Source organism: Fusarium falciforme, chromosome 9, assembly GCF_026873545.1.
Source record: "Fusarium falciforme chromosome 9, complete sequence".
NCBI lineage: Eukaryota > Fungi > Ascomycota > Sordariomycetes > Hypocreales > Nectriaceae > Fusarium > Fusarium falciforme.
The window spans coordinates 2,156,387-2,172,037 of record NC_070552.1 but is presented as its reverse complement, the minus strand read 5'-3'; the positions used below and the strand labels follow the sequence as shown (position 1 = coordinate 2,172,037).

At 53.0% G+C, this 15,651-nt stretch overlaps 5 protein-coding genes across 5 annotated transcripts; 2 read left to right on the top strand and 3 right to left on the bottom strand.

Annotated features, from left to right (window-relative positions):
• Positions 1-79: 79 nt before the first annotated feature.
• On the top strand, positions 80-762 carry NCS54_01153400 (Putative gamma-glutamylcyclotransferase; the record flags this gene model as incomplete). The annotated part of the gene is made up of 4 exons (XM_053156808.1): positions 80-110; positions 170-177; positions 253-679; positions 734-762. 4 exons carry the CDS (start codon positions 80-82, stop codon positions 760-762), a joined length of 495 nt encoding a protein of 164 aa, XP_053012783.1.
• A 3,703-nt stretch (positions 763-4,465) lies between these two features.
• Positions 4,466-5,713, top strand: NCS54_01153300 (Hypothetical protein; the record flags this gene model as incomplete). The annotated part of the gene is made up of 1 exon (XM_053156807.1): positions 4,466-5,713. One exon carries the CDS (start codon positions 4,466-4,468, stop codon positions 5,711-5,713), a length of 1,248 nt encoding a protein of 415 aa, XP_053012782.1.
• A 423-nt stretch (positions 5,714-6,136) lies between these two features.
• Positions 6,137-7,570, bottom strand: NCS54_01153200 (Hypothetical protein; the record flags this gene model as incomplete). Its single annotated transcript, XM_053156806.1, has 1 exon — positions 6,137-7,570. The coding sequence occupies one exon, from the start codon at positions 7,568-7,570 to the stop codon at positions 6,137-6,139; it is 1,434 nt and encodes a 477-aa protein (XP_053012781.1).
• A 301-nt stretch (positions 7,571-7,871) lies between these two features.
• Positions 7,872-9,984, bottom strand: NCS54_01153100 (Hypothetical protein; the record flags this gene model as incomplete). The annotated part of the gene is made up of 2 exons (XM_053156805.1): positions 7,872-9,405; positions 9,455-9,984. 2 exons carry the CDS (start codon positions 9,982-9,984, stop codon positions 7,872-7,874), a joined length of 2,064 nt encoding a protein of 687 aa, XP_053012780.1.
• Positions 9,985-11,820: 1,836 nt separating this feature from the next.
• NCS54_01153000 (SMI1-KNR4 domain-containing protein) lies at positions 11,821-13,508 on the bottom strand (the record flags this gene model as incomplete). Its single annotated transcript, XM_053156804.1, has 3 exons — positions 11,821-13,307; positions 13,369-13,421; positions 13,498-13,508. 3 exons carry the CDS (start codon positions 13,506-13,508, stop codon positions 11,821-11,823), a joined length of 1,551 nt encoding a protein of 516 aa, XP_053012779.1.
• Positions 13,509-15,651: the final 2,143 nt, after the last annotated feature.

Below are 15,651 nucleotides of genomic sequence, written 5' to 3'. Positions count from 1 at the left end.
TCTGCTCAACCATACTATCCGGGTCTTGATAACAGCCTCACCTCTCTCAAAACTACATATCTGTCAAGCATCTGACAAAATGAGTGGAGACAACACCGCCTTCTTCTATGGTAAGAAACCTTTCGTCAGTACAGGGTATGTGTGCGTACCATGCTAACCTAGTTCCTAGGCACACTGGTAGGTTGCACCCTCAACTCTTTGGGCTGTGAACATGCGGTTCTACAAGCAGGAGAGAGTGACTAACAGCCGCAGATGGCCCCTGAGGTCTTCTTCAGTGTCTGCTACGGAGACAAGAATCCCCCTAAGGTCATCAAGGACCTGCACACATTCACTCCGGCTATCCTGGAGGGGTACTGCCGCCACCGAGTTCAGTTCGCCGACTACCCTGGTGTTATCGCGGAGAAGGGGCACACCGTTCTCGGCATCTACGCTACTGGACTCACACACGCCAACGTCCAGAAGCTCGACAACTTTGAGGGACCCGAGTACACCAAGACGGCCGTCCAGGTTACGCTGGTGAAGAAGGATGGAGACAAGACCAGCGAGGGTGAGCGCAAGGAGACCTCGGTCTACGTCTTTAACAATCCCTCGCACCTGGAGAAGGTCGAATGGGACTTTGAGGAGTTCCGAAAGGAGAAGATGCAGTTCTGGACCCGCGGCGGCTGGGCGTTCGATCCAGGTAAGTCTCTCATTCTCATTCGCAAGGTCACCTTTGCTGACACCACTGGACTAGATACGGCCGACCAGGTCCCCGACAACTAATTTGGTCATGTTTCTGTAAGCGCCTGCCTAATGTCAGCGCCCGGCCAGGCAGTTGGCTGCAGAAAACAATGCATTTGTGAGTTGGCGGTGAGGTCTGAGACGTCGGTACCGACAGTTTGGTAGACACGTTGGGATGGACCTGAGATAGAATTACGACAGCCCTACGAGTACGAGAATAGACAAAACATTCATTGCGACCAACAACACAAGCGCCCGGAAATATCAAGGAGGAGGGAAGTCGATGAGCAACCAACTGACAACTCAGTCTTGTTGGTCTCGCCCCGCCAGAACCTTGGTACTACTGGTCCCAGCCCTTACCGAGCGGTTAACCTCTCCCAGCAGTCTGGAACAGACTCCATAACAAGTTTTTTGCTCTGCATGCTGTTGTCAGTCAACAAAATTTGAACATCAGCAGACGACAGCTTGCAACAGAACGGGCATGATCCCCAACCGGTCGGTCCCGAAAAGTAGCAAACTTACACGGCGCCATCAAGGCCGTAATCGTAACATTGGCGTACTCATCATGGCATGATGGTCCACGTCCCAGATTGCATTAACTCTTCCTGAAAGAAGCGTCACAGATAATCCTTCAAAGGTGAAGGTAACATGGAATGTCTGGTGTGGAATACAAAGTTGCAAACAGTAGACTAATCCATCAAGGTTCAGCCAGGCTGCTCAATCTATATGCGAAATGGCTAACTCTCCGTCGTTGTCGTACGAAGTGACCAAAACGGTTACAGGTGAGATCCCCCAGGCGGGTACAGAAAGTTTCACGACGCGTGGCTGTTATTGCCAGCCCTGTCAGTAGTGTTTGAAGTGAAGATCAAACAAGCCCGATCACCATCGTCCAGGGTCCTCAGGGTGGCTCCGCGCGTGGAGTCATGATGGAGATTGTTCTTTCATGCAGATTTTCAACCGCAGTTGTCGAAATTCTGAGCATGTTGAATCCCAAGATCCCTCAGGTGAGAGACGTCATTTCAGCGGATCGTCTCGACTCGAAGATCCCTGGGTCTCGGTCCTGGTCGTCGAGGTAGCAAAGGAATCGGCGAGTTTCGTCCGATTGTACCCCGGTCCGTCTCCACGTTAAGTAGTGTTGGTCGTGTTGAAGAAGCCGCAGATGCTCGTGGTCACGAGGAAAGTGGCAACTTGAACGCGAGGCCTTTCGGGCGACTATACCAGACCAGCTATTGGTGTCTTGATCAGAATGCATCAAAGCAAGAAATGTTTGCTGACAGCATCGCCAAGCTGGATCTAGCGTCACGACGTCTTTGCGATTGGATATCAGGATGCGCCCAAGGCATCTAGTGACTAGACGGCTCCTGCGTTCCTTACATTAGATGCCATAGGGCAAGACACGAGGGGCTGGGCATATCAGAGAAGGGCTGCAGAACGGGTTGCAGGTATTCAGACACTAAAAACCACCTATTGATGACTATTTTCACCCGGTCTATCTCACCTCTGTCAGCCCGCCACGTCAGGAAAGTACGGAGCTCGGATGCCTCCGGGCGGCTATGGCCATACCTATCCAGCCAACCAACCCCACTAAAACACCACCACCAACTCAGCCAAAACACCAAAACACCAAAACGCGAAACATCACGAACCTCCCTGCGGCAGGACGGCAGCCGAGACCTTTGGGACTTTGGCTCCTGCAAATCACCGAACCCGTCCGAATGACACCCTCCACGTGTGATTGGCTTCATTGTAGAGCTCAGAGACACCAAGAAGAAGGGACGTCCATGAAACTGGTCCTGTTTCACTAGGTCTAGGAGGACAGGAAAACGAAGAAAAAACTCTCCGACTTGCAAACCCCCTTACCGCTGCGGAGTAACCGCCCAAAGGGGGAGGAGTGTCAGGAGACATTTTCAGTCTCAGACTGTTCTAGGGCCACGCGTGAAGGCTGTCAGGCTCGAGATCTACTGAACCCCTGATATGACGGCGATCTCTCAGGGGATTGGGCCACAGGCCTCCAGCTTGGCTTGTGATGGCAACAATAATGGCTCACTCGTTCGGAGCTGAGTCGTCAATAGTCCCAAGTCTCACCAAGGATGTCAGTCCAGAAGCCGTCAGGTGCTAGAGCACCTCCGTTGACACAGACTGTGCCCGAACGCAAACAAGTGTCCTCACCGCGCAGCATCTATCCATCTTTTCGGCAATCGTCCCGTCTCACAGTCGACAAACGTTTGAGGCTTGGCAGAGTGGTGATGGCCGACTGGTTGTGGCTCGTCACCCGCTAATCCGTTTCGATACGATCGGCTGGTCCGACCCTTGCCGTCCAGCCTTGTATCCCTGTCATTTACCCCCTGATTGGCATCTGGCCCCGCTGACCAGGGTCGTATTCTTGGAATGGCTGGCGGGGGACGACGGACAGCCACCTCAGGAACAGCACGAACAATGCATTGACTTGTCGAAAAGCCCGGATCACTGAGGCAAACGAGCAGCCCCTGAACGTCGAGATCTTTTGAGATTCTCCTCTGCGAGCTGCCGCAGGAGTCAGTGCTCTGAAAACCTCAAAGCAGGGGGATTCTGCCAGGGATGAGAGGCTCAGAGCCCAATGCCCAGAGCCCCATTACGCTGTCCCATGACGTTGGAGACGAGGGAGACCAGGTTGTCCCGGTGGCCGCATGAGACCCCAACGTCCCCATTCTGTGGCGGACGTCCTCCCAGACTCTCGGTTCGACCTGGCCTGATTGGCGGCCGCCCGACTGGAGCGTGCCGAGAGGACTTCAGTCCACACCAACCACATGGCCTCTAAGTCATCGCTACACCGCACTCAGCTTCCTCGCCACTCATCGGCGGCCTACGCTAAGCTGACGGCATGAAGCACCACTACGAATCATGTCTTCGTGTGGCTCAGAAATGCCAGGAACCCGTCTGCATGCGGCGCAGAGGCGCCTTGCAGCTGGACAAGGGGAGACGACGCTCGACACTCGTTTCTCACCTACTGCAACCTCTTCCTTTTTTGGAAGAAACGATCCCTGGTAAACGCCTGAGTCGCTAGTCAGGGGCTCGAACGTCGTCTAGGCTCTGGGGTGCGTATAGGCCCAGTCCACTCACACTTTTGTTTGGTGACGGGATGGTTCTTGAAACGATGCCTCCAGCCTATCATGGGCACGGCACTGCAAATCTTTCTCTTGGCCACGACGCCCTAGCCCGTCCGGCGTGCTTCGAAACAGAACGGTTCAAGCGCATTGAGTCAACTGAGTGGCTGTGGATGAAGGAAACGTGCCGCTTCCATGCCGGCACGGGGGATGCAGTCCACCATGATCGGCTTCTGAGTTGCAGAGGCCCGCATCCGTCGGCAGTGTCCTCCCGCTTGCGTCTCTCCTAGGAGCTCTGGCGTCCAGTCCTTCTCGTGAACTCTGGTCCATATAAGACGACCCCGTCACCGCATCCAAGTTCCCTTTCTTCTCACCAACGACTTCAAAAGTCTTCAGTCAGTCCTTTCAAGTGAGATTGTCGCAACGACATTTCTATTCCTTCCTTTTCTCTTTCACAAAGGCTAGTCCTTTACTTTCATTCTCAACCACTTTCCCTCTTCACGTATTGCCTGGTGCATTACTATCCTTTGGTTAACGATACCATACGTCGAGTTACGACTTCTTGTCCTATACCCATACTCGACACTGTCTTGACGACAATCTCACGACTCTCAACAACGAATCTATCGTCTGGAACGTTTAGACTCATTCCTTCATTCAAAATGTTCTCAAAGACTTTCACTCTCGCGAGCCTGGCTACCTTTGCCAGCGCTCATATGCTTATGAGCAACCCCGTTCCTTACGGCAAGGCCAGCTTGACCAACGCTCCTCTGCTTGCAGATGGCTCGGACTTCCCCTGCAAAATGCGAGACGGTGTCTATGATGCCCAGGGAGCCAGCAACGTCTACAAGCAAGGCAGCACTCAGCAACTCTCCTTCACTGGCCAAGCCGTTCACGGTGGCGGTTCGTGCCAGGTTTCGATCACGACCGATAAGAACCCTGACAAGAACTCCGTTTGGAAGGTCATCAAGTCCATCGAGGGAGGTTGCCCTGCTAAGGGTCAGGCTGGAAACATGGGCAATAACCCAGATGCAGAAGATCCCTACAAGTACGACTTCACCATTCCTGCTGAGCTCGCTGCTGGTGATTACACTCTGGCCTGGACATGGTTCAACAAGATCGGAAACCGTGAGATGTACATGAACTGTGCGCCTCTGACTGTCACCGGATCCGGTGGCTCCAAGGATCACCTCAGCTCCCTTCCTGATATGTTTGTTGCCAACATCGGCAACAAGTGCACTGTTCCAGATGCTTCAGATCTCCAGTTCCCCAACCCTGGAGAGGATGTCGACCGCTTCAACGGTGCCACCCAAGCTTTCTCCACGGCTAGTGGTGAAGGATGCCAGGCTACTGGCGCTGCTGGTGGCGGTTCCGGTGGCAGCTCTCCCGCTCCTACTGGTGGCAACGATGCTCCTGCTCCCACCAGCGGATCTGGCGGTCAGCCCACTGAGGCCCAGCCTCAGCCTACCCAAGCTCCCGAAAAGAGCGTTCCTGGCGGTGTTTTCATCACTGTCTCTCAGCCCGCTGCATCTCAGCCCGCTACCTCTCAGCCTGCTGTGTCCGAACCTGCTGCAGAGGAGCCCGCTGCCACCCAGGCCCCTCCTGCGACCACTGCCGCTCCTTCTACCCCCGGCGATGGTTCCGAGTCTGGTAACGGTTCCGGTTCTGGTGATGGCTCTGGATCTGGATCCCCCAGTGGTGGCTTCGCCGCAGGAACTGCCTGCACCACCGAGGGTGAATGGAACTGCATCGGTGGCTCCTCGTTCCAACGTTGTGCCAGTGGTGCCTGGACTGCTACGCAGCAACTCTCTGGTGGTGTTTCTTGCACACCAGGCCAGGCTGCTGACATTGGCCTCATGGCCAAGAGGGGCAAGCGAACCCTTCGCCGTGTTCAGCGCTTCAAGGCGTAAACGCCTATCAGACTTCACGGGGGTATGGCGAACAAAGGTAGCCGACATGGGTGGTCGGTGGGAAATAGATAGGAATGCCTTGCGGCGTTAGGGATACTCTTTGGGGCATTTGGAAAACAGGGATACTCTTTGGGGCATTTGGAAAACAGGACTGAACAGCTTTTCTTGATTACCTTACTTCTTGAACATTGTTATCTTATATTTCACTCACACTACCCATCATATGTGACCTCAACTTCGAACCTCTTCCTCGAACCCAACGAACACGTGGAGACCATTCAAAGAGATAATTATGGGATTGTAGGCAAGGGTAAGTATGTGATTTTTCCATTACATTGATGTCATTTGTTTAATACAGTTGTTTAATTACAACTCGCATGCCAACAGACAACGCCTTTACCTTCTACACCTTGAATCTTCCTCTCACAACCAAGTCCCATCCTTCACTGACTGGTCTTCCTGTCCCCAGCGCTTTCTACGCCAACGCCTGAGAAACCCGGTTTTGGCTCGAAGGGACGAGGGATTCACAGGCGTGACGTGGGGATCCATGTCTACTCCTATATGGACATTTCCGTCCAATCCAATGTATCTCCCAAAGCTGAGTGTGCGAGACGATTGTCCGGGAGCGACCCTGTAAGCAGGGGTGACAAGTCTACTTGAAGCGACATACGCAAGGATCGACCCAACAGTCGTCGGCATGCGTGGCAAAACGAAGGCAACGGCTCTCGTGTAGAATAGCAGAGCAGCGGCTGTATTCAGTGACAGGACAGTCATTGTGATGATGAAGGAAGCCTGTTCCATGAAAATACGCGTCTCCTTTGTATATCGTGTGCCTGTGACAGTTTTTTTGTCGCTCGCACTCTCGAAAAGTTGCTCGTTCAGACTGAGCATGATTGCGTAGAGACGGCGATAAATGTCTTCGACAGTGCCGATTAGTTTTTTTGGGTCTGGCAACGGAGCCGTTGGATCGACGACTGATCTCGAGCTCAATCTGATCATCATCAAGTAATTCATCCAATCTCTTGTAGTTGTGTCGTTGTGCCATGAGGCAGTCTGCGAGTTCCAGTGATGGTTGACATTCTGAAAGAGAGTTTCGGTGTGGTTTTCCGAGTCAGGATAATCGAGGGTGCTTTCGATGTCGCTTACCCGGTTATAGGAAAGGACACGGCCTGCCTTGTCGACTGTGAGGTTGAACATTGCCGTCTCAAAAACCGGTCGACAGACCATGAAGCTTCCTTCTATTGTCCCGTTGATATCTTCAGCCTTGGGAGTTCTACCCCATCCCAGAACCAAGGACCTGCCACAGGGGTTGGCTCCGGCAGAGCTGTTGATAGTACCGCAGAATTCTATCGCCGACCGCTCGGTAGAACGGTTTGTAGTTGATTCCCGCATGTCACGGCTTGCCCAGTCAACTGGACTTCCACAAGAAGACTCGTCTCTGGCTTCATCGAGCCTGGTTTGGTTGACATCGTCCTTGAAGATTGGAACATTTCGAGCAGGTACCGGAGTGCAGTTGCCTCTGGCCCCAAATCCTCGGGTTTGGAGATTATAAGTGTCTTCGGGCTGTGATTCCTTGGATTCCTCAAATGTGTATCTCTGGAAGAAGTACTCCTGCGACACCCAAGGGGGCAGCGTGGTTCCCGAGGTCATGTTTGCCATGGCGATGTATAAATGGTCTTGATATTGCGTAGAGATGACCAAGTTCGACGTGAGGAACCGTCCAAAGCCAGACACAGAATTGTTGTCGAATTTTGGGGCAAATGCAGGATGCATTATCTGAGGGTAGGATGCTATCATTGGTCCTTCGTTGAAGAGAGAACCGAGGCCGACAGCGAGGACATTGGCGAGGAGTGCCATGGCGCATACCACGACTAGGGTTAAATGTTTGGACTTCAAGGCTCTAAATAACACCAATTGGGGAGGGATAGAAGTGTAGGTGACGTCAATAGAGTGAGATGACATAGCCTTCCCCTCCCAAAGGTCCTTGAAAGGCTGCAAGACACAAAGCAGTCTGTTCAGCAAGACCCAGAGTGGTTCAATCAGAGTTGCAAAAATAGTTGGGATGTAGTTTTCGAGTAGCTGAAGTACCTCAAAACTCTCCGAGGGTCGGTGTAAACCTGTTGGCAGTCAGTACTATTCGTCTTGGTGTTTTAGAGGGCTACATGCCGTTCAGCTTCTGTTCTTGCTGCTTCAGGTATGAAAGCACAATGATAGCCGCAACTAAGGAGAGCACGAAGAGGGCGCCAATTTCTCTCTTCAGAACCAAGGGTCGAACAGGGTCGTAGAATCCTTTTTGGGGAGTAATCTTCTTCTCTTCCAATGAGTCCGTTGAGTCTTCCGAGACTCGATCGATGCAAATGCACGTTTCCTTTGTCTTTGTTTGGCGTTCCATGCGGAACTGATCTTTTTGGAACGTCTCGAGAAGTGTCTTTTCATCAGCGCTATCCATCGACCGGAAGGAATGCAGCAGTTCAGGGCTGTTCCGGAATAAGTCGATATGCCTTCTGATAGAGGAGGGGTTCGTTGGCAACTTGCTGGGGGCCCTCCGACAAAATCCAAGTACAACGGCCGTAAAGCATGCAACGAAGACCAAAACAATCTCGACAGCCGTAGCAAACACTCTGCTGACAACTACTCCGGTGAGTGAAAACTCCACAGAAACAGTCTGGTTAGCCATTCGCGTCTCGTTTGTAAGCAATCGGTTTACTGCCGTGGAGAACAAGTACTGGTGTGCGTGGCGATAAACATCATGAAGGACTGTCGGTGAGGAATAGTCGGGGGCCAGGTTGTCCCGACCAGCGAGTGCGAAACCAACCATATTCGAAGCTGGACGAGTTATCCCCGTGAAGTTGAGTCTCGGTTGCTGCTCCACGACGAGATTGTAAGGGAAATCTTTGACGATGGGTCTCGCTGCCATCCCATTCGCCAGTATGAATTCAAATGCCGTTGAGTTGAACTCTTCTGCAGTAAGAACTTCACGCGGTGCTAAATCTTGGACAAACTTGGGATCTGGCTCCAGAGTTGATGACTTGATCCTTGCTAGAACGCGCTGTTTGTAGTAGGTCGGTTGACAATAAAGAGCAGTGATGTTGAAGTCGGGGCTTTCTTCCCCAGGAACTTTGATCGGTGTCGCCCAGAGGGCCAGGAACTGGTGAGTATTGTTACCTGTCTTGGGACATTCGCGGCCTCCCAGCCAGTGGTCTGAGTAGGCACTGGAGTGATACCCAATGTAGTACATTGAATAGTTGGTGAATGCGTTGAACCAGATCGTAGCGTTGCAGCCCTGGCCGTTCAGAAAGTCCCAGGCCAACTTGTTGCGCGGGCCATTCTTCTCTACCTGTGCAGGCCAACAGTCCAACTCTGTCGAGAGCTTGGTGGTCTCAGCTGTCCAGTTTGCTTCAACCTTGGTCGGCGCTGGGCTGTCCTTGACATAGAAGGGAAGCAACGCGTATTCGGACATAGTGAAGGGGGGGAATGGTCGTCCGAGCCATCCTATGGCATAGCCTGTGTTGAGCACCTCAGGGTCCAGGAGCGTGACCTGATCAGCTAGCGGTATTATCTGGGACCTCGTGGATATAGAAGCCAACTTTGTCTGAGAAACCACGTCCGTTCCGAGCAGGGCACTCTGCAAGGGAGTTAGAAGCCAGAAGACAACGACCATGGCGGTTCCACCAAAGAATACCGGCCAGTGCCTAAAGGAGCAGTTAACAACCAGCCATCCAGAAAAGCATGGCTATTTACCTTCGCTTCGCAGCCCGGAAGGGAACAAAGGCAACAAAGTCATGTTGATAATCCAAGAACAATGAGTTTTCCGCCGCTGCGCCATGGGGTTTCGATAACTCGAACCACGGCTGCATCCGTTTTACGTCCAAATCGATCCAACTCCAGATTATGCTGTAGAGAACAGCAATTATGTTCGGAACATACAAGTAACTAAACTTGGCATATCCCGGTAAATCATCCAGCGTCGGTGACAGAGCCAGTCCCCCCTGTGCAGCACTCCTCTGTGCTATCGTCTCGACGGCGGCGGCGAGGAGTAACGTCAATGCGATGACGGCAAGAAGTATAGGCGTCGACAGTGATAGCGGCTTCCATCCTTTCGTCGAGTTCGAGCCTTCTTCAGAGGCGACGGCTTCGATCTTTGTGGTGACGGTCGACTTGTGTTGGAGAGGTAGCGGCGGTAGACACTTATCCTTATCCAGGGAATTAGGGTCGGAAGTGACAGCGACGTGGCTCTGCAGCTTGAGAGCTGCAGCCTCCCAGCTAGCCATTGCGAATTAGAGTTGTTACAAAGGAAAGGGGTTACAAAGGAAACGAGTGGCCAGCCACCCAGGAGAGACAGAGACGAACGAGTGTCAGACTACAATCGCGGGGGGCGAGACGGACGTGTTAATACCATGGTTATGGCAGCCACTCAGTGGAGAATTCAGCCGTCTCGATTAAACAGCACCGTCAATGCAAGCAAGCAAGCAAGCGGTAGACCGTCGAGTGAGATTCCGCCCAGCCTGCATCGCTAGTCTCGACTCCATCATGACGATGACTGGACCATTCCCAAATGGTCGGCAGCTTCCGATACGACGCAAACTCCTTTTCCTAAGCGCTGTTCTAACCAATTCCATTGATCCTGTCTTGGATCTGCTGCTTAGAGGCTCAGTCTTAGTCGAGACCTCATCCCAGCACGCAAAACATGCCGGGACAACAAATCGTGCATAGCCGAGTTCCAGAAGCACGGTACGGCCCCGCATGAGACCAAGGTCACGAAGGGAATCGGAACAAATCTACCGGTTCCAAGTCATTGGGTAACCCTGGGGGCCAACAAACAACGAAAACCCCAATATCAAAAAAACAAGGGTTGTCGTTGTTCATCTTGGGTCTTGTTCAAGAAAGTTGGCGGCGGCTAATTCCACGTTGCGGTTGGACGGGCGCTAACCGCCGGCGCTTTTCCACTTTTGGACTCATGTGGCGGATTGTTTTGCGCTAGAGTAGGGATCTGCAAGGGGTAGATGTTGCATGGCGAGATTTGATTGGTTGACATGTGGAAGTTGTTGGTGATGTCGATGTTGAAGCTCAGATAACTTGGTCAAGGTGAAGGCTGCGGTATCCCTTTCGAGAAGAGGTGAACAGTGTAACTAAAGGTCTTGACTTTATAAATAAGTTTCCTACACCGCCATTGTCTTATCCCCTCTTCCCTGCCATTCCATCTTGGTCGGGCATTAGAAGTTGGTGTTGAATGACAGTCAATTCAAAGCTCCTACATCAACTCGAAAGGCTATGTAACACGCCACGGACCCAGGATGGATTTCAATTCGACAAAAATTGAATCTTGAAAGCAAATATACTATTCTGACGGGCCTTTATGTGTTTGGTTCACATAAACCAGCGAGATCATCACAGGCGTCCAGTGTGACCCTAACTACCCTAAACTGGCTACTCGATCAACTCGACGATATTATGTCCTCCCATCGTCAGAGAGCAGACCTCGAGCCTTGACCAAGTTCCAGACTCATCCCTCTGTTTATCCACTCCTGCCCCGTCTCAGAGTTGCACGAACCTCCCAGGGGTCGTGCATCCATGCCTGTCACCGTCATGAGCCAACACCAACCTCAACTCAATTTGTGTAACATGAACCATCAGGACCCAGAAACACCAGCTGAACTGAAACGTGGTTCTTATTCATACAATGATTAACGTCAATCCTATGTCTACAAGAGGATCATCAATTCAGCACAATAGCCCTGGCTGTTCCAGACCACCACCCACCCATGCCATCCTGCTTGCGAGACTAAATAAAGGGCTTCCATGATATAGTAGAAAGCTTGTATGCTGTTCCATATGCTGCCGTGCCCGAGTCAAAGAAGACACGAGTGGCGCGATAGAAGAAAAAAGAATAGGTGCCTCTCCAAGAGGTCAACAACGGATTCTTGCGTGTTTCGCACGACGCCCTTAACGCCAAATTTGTGTGTACCATGTCAAGAGTCGCCTCTCCGTGGAGCCGTCGCAATAGTTGAAAATAAATAAAAAAGAGTCTCATGCAATCGTCGTCCCTGTATGCCAGTCCTCGGTGCTTTTCTCTCTGTTGCAAAAATGCGCTGCTCGGTGCTCGGTGCTTAGATCTCGATCGTCTTCATCGAATCCTCCGCTACCTCGGGCTTCTTGCCGTTCACCTTGGGCGATGGCTCTTCCTCAATCTTGAGGAGGTCCGATTCTACCCGGGGCAGATTGGTACTGACTTTGGGTGCCTTGCCTTCGCCGCTTTGCCTTGGCGTCTCGACCTCGACGAGCTTCTCGGGCTGGATGTTTGCGCTGGCGAGCTCGGGAATTACTGTCTCCTCCGTGACTCTACTCAAGGGAGTTGCCTTTCCATAACCAGGTCGCATCGGACTTGCCAGGGGAGACGATCCGCTGAGGCGCTGCATAGACCTGCCACGACCCTCGCCATTCTCTCCACCGCTGGCGTACGGCGAAGAGGAGCGGGAGCCAAGCGGGGAGTTTGGCTTGGGTCCCATCGACCTTCGCTTCGACGGGGCCCGTCGTCCATACTTCTGGTCCATTCTCCACCGCAGAATGCTGAAATACGAGGGCTCAACTCGTGCCTCCTTAAACTCTCGTAGCTTGAGCTCGTTTGTGTCCTCGTCCACATACCACTTGCCACTGTTGAGATCGTCTGCAACAACAGCCAGGAAGGCAGCCCATGAGCGGGCTACCACGTACTTGGTGTCGTAATCGCGGCCAAAGAGGATAATCTGACCCCACTGACCACCAGGACCGGGCGCAACGTCGACAGCCAGGTTGTTGCCGCCCCAGTCACGCACCAGGGGAATCCAGCCGGCATGGGCATATGCCTTCTGGACGCTGTTGGGAGGAACCGAGTCCTGGCGAGAGATAAGGTCTTGTCGCCACACGCCAGGGTTGTTGCCAGTGGCAGCGCCTTGCCTCGAAGATGACGCCTCATTGCTTCCACCAAAAGCCTTTGACGGAGTGGCGGGTTTAGCGACTGATGTCTCGAGCAAGTATTGGTGGTTGACAGTTCTCCAGTTATCCCACTCCTGCACAATTTCCTCGCAATCAAGCAGCATGTGACTAAAGATGATTCCTGTTGGGTTTCCTCCTCGTTCCTGGCCATCGTGAATCATGAGGGAATCTCGCACATCCTGGGGGAGTGAGCAGTCGAGCTGGTGCTCCAAATCATTCAAATCGTTATTGGTGGCGCCTTCACAAAGCTGATCATAAAGTTCGGGGTAGTTCTCATCAGCCCAAGCATCTATCCGCCTCCAGGAGTGAGCAACCGGGGGAGCGGGAGGGAGACCGTCGGAAAAGTTCTGCATCTGAACATCGCCTGGGCTCTGGACCTCGAAGCCGTCGCTTTGGCTGGCATTGCGCGCGCCGAGAGAGCGCAGGCCAGGGGAATAAGGGGTATTCGAGGGCGAACGGCCATCAGGCGGCAAGGGCGATGCTCGACCGGTGTCGTCGGAGTAGGGTGATGTGATGTCGGCTCGGGAATCGGAGGCGGTGGCCACGCCAGTCATGATGCCATTCCTCCCGTTCTGGAGGGGGACATGGCGACCAGTTCGGTAGGGGGAATCGTATGTGGAATCTAGAGTCGTTTAGTCTGTGGGCCTCGCGGTAATGAGATGCATAATCAGGGGCGCGCGTACGTCTGTCATAGCTGGTCATGGTATGCCAGAAACCGCGGATGGTGGCACCGATGCTGTTTGATCGAGTGGTTAGCAGCGGTCGACCCAGGCGACTGCGAATTGAAGGCATCCAAGGGGTTCAAGACTCACGAGTTGGCCATGATGGCGGCAGCAGGGGGCTCCGGGCCAGAAAGAGAGGCGGGAAAGGGTGGACAAGAGCCCTTTGCTGGGGAACCGCGGTCGCGAAGGGTAGAATAGGGGAAAAGTGGTTATGGCCGCGGTGGCCGCCGTCGCGATCACGGGGCGGGAGGGAGAAGGGTTCGGCAACGGAGTAGGCGATGCAGAGGCAGACGGCGACGGGGTTTGGCGAAAGAGGTGATGTAGGTTTTGGAGGATTGACACCGAAAAGTCCAAAAAGTCCGAAATCCAGGGGAACGAGCGAATGGAGCTCTAGAGAGGGAGAAAGGTGGCTGTTCCGCTCGGACGCGTGGGGTCGGTCTACTGCGGCGACTCTCTCGGACGATGGAGGACGGTCTAGTTGCTTTTGCTGCTGCAGAGAGGGAAAAATGGTGAGGCGCAAATATGATGGGGATGATGAAGAAGAGAGAAAAGGAAAAAGAAGCTAGAGCGCAAGAGAAGAGACGAGACGAGACCCTGGGAATGGCGGGAGGTCGGTTGGTCGGGACGCGGGTATGTGGGATGGGATGGATGCGTGTGGATAGATGTAGGCGACTAGAGGTGAGGTGGGCTGGGCCTCCTGAGGGAGCTTTGGCTTTGTTGTTTACTGTCCAAGGTAACGACGGGATGTCTCACTCGCTAACTGGGCCAGCGCTGGGGGTTTGGTTTTGGCAGTGATGGAAGCCCGCTACAAGTGCCAGCGCAGTGCTAGGGGGTCACAGGCGGTATACGAGTGCTGGAAGCCCCTGAATGGAAGTGTAAAAGGAAAGAAAAAGAGAGCGACGAGAACGGAAGCAGATGGGACGGTCAAGGACAGTGAGTGGCTGCTTGCGCAGATTGTCAAAGTGGAGATGGGAGGACCTGGCAGGAGGTGCTGCAGCAAGAGAAAGGGGATGGGATGCCCCCCGGGCGGGAGAGGCTCCGAAATAGAAAGGATGGAACTAAAAAAGAAGACTTGATTAGGTGGCATTGATAAATTAGGAGTCGAGGACCCCTGGCTAGCCTCTGATTTGGCTTTGGGATGATTGATACGGGCCTGAGCGATCTGATGGGCATCCTGCCCGTAGACTCTCTATAATAACAATACGATATACCGAATCTATCAAGAAGCTTCTTCCAACGCCCAACCTTCTTTATCTCCCCCGCGAAACAACCAAACCCCAAGCTACTCTACCTGGCGCCCGTTACAAAACTTGGTCAAGATCCCCTGGGCCGGGCTTCTGGCGCTGGGCCTTATTCTTAGCCCCCCTCCAATCCACAAACCCTCCCTGAACCCGGGTTTGAGACGGCCAGCGCGGGAGCGGGCTTGCATCTAGCACACGGACGGGGCATGCAAGGTACACGCCAGCGAGGAACAGGGTCGTATGGAACAAGACAAGCTCTGCTTTGCTTGCTTGGGGGTTAGGTTCCACATGAACCGCAAGCCTCAGGGGCTGGCAGGCCTGAATTCTTTGCTTCAATAAGCCCTTTGTTGCGGTTGCCGAGTCGAATGAGAAAAAAAAAAAAGAGGCGCAAATGAAAACATCCATTGGAACATGTCCACAGCCGCCGCAAAAAACGCCCGTGGCTTTTTAGGGGTCTCTCACACCCTCCAATTCTGCGACAAACCATCCATGGACGGCATGACAATGCGAGCTGAACTGTGGGTGGAGCATGATGGATCAATCTCTTTTGACCAAACATGCTACATAAGAGATTCATCAGACTCTCTCCTCTCCAAACAAGAGCCTTTTTAATGAAATGGACATCTCGGATCTGTTTGAGATGGCTGTAGACCGCCTTGACTCTATTCTCCACTCCCTATCCTATTTCTGGTCCCTTCTCATGCCCCCTATCCCCCTCCCCATCTTTCAACTCCAAAATGCCCCCCTGGGATCCACGAGAAAGCTTGGTTCTGCTGGAAACATCCATCTCGATGGCTCTGACTGGTTTGTGTCAAAAACCCTTCCCTCCTCCGCTGACACATCTCCCTCACCGATTCGTCGTCTACAACCCCTGTTCCCTGGACTCTCTCAACGTCTCTCTCTTTCTGCACGGATATAATTAATGACAGCGAGCAAACCAACCCCCTATTCCCCTCAACTGTAGCCGTCATTGGCATTTGTTAGCAAAAGACGACGTGTTTTC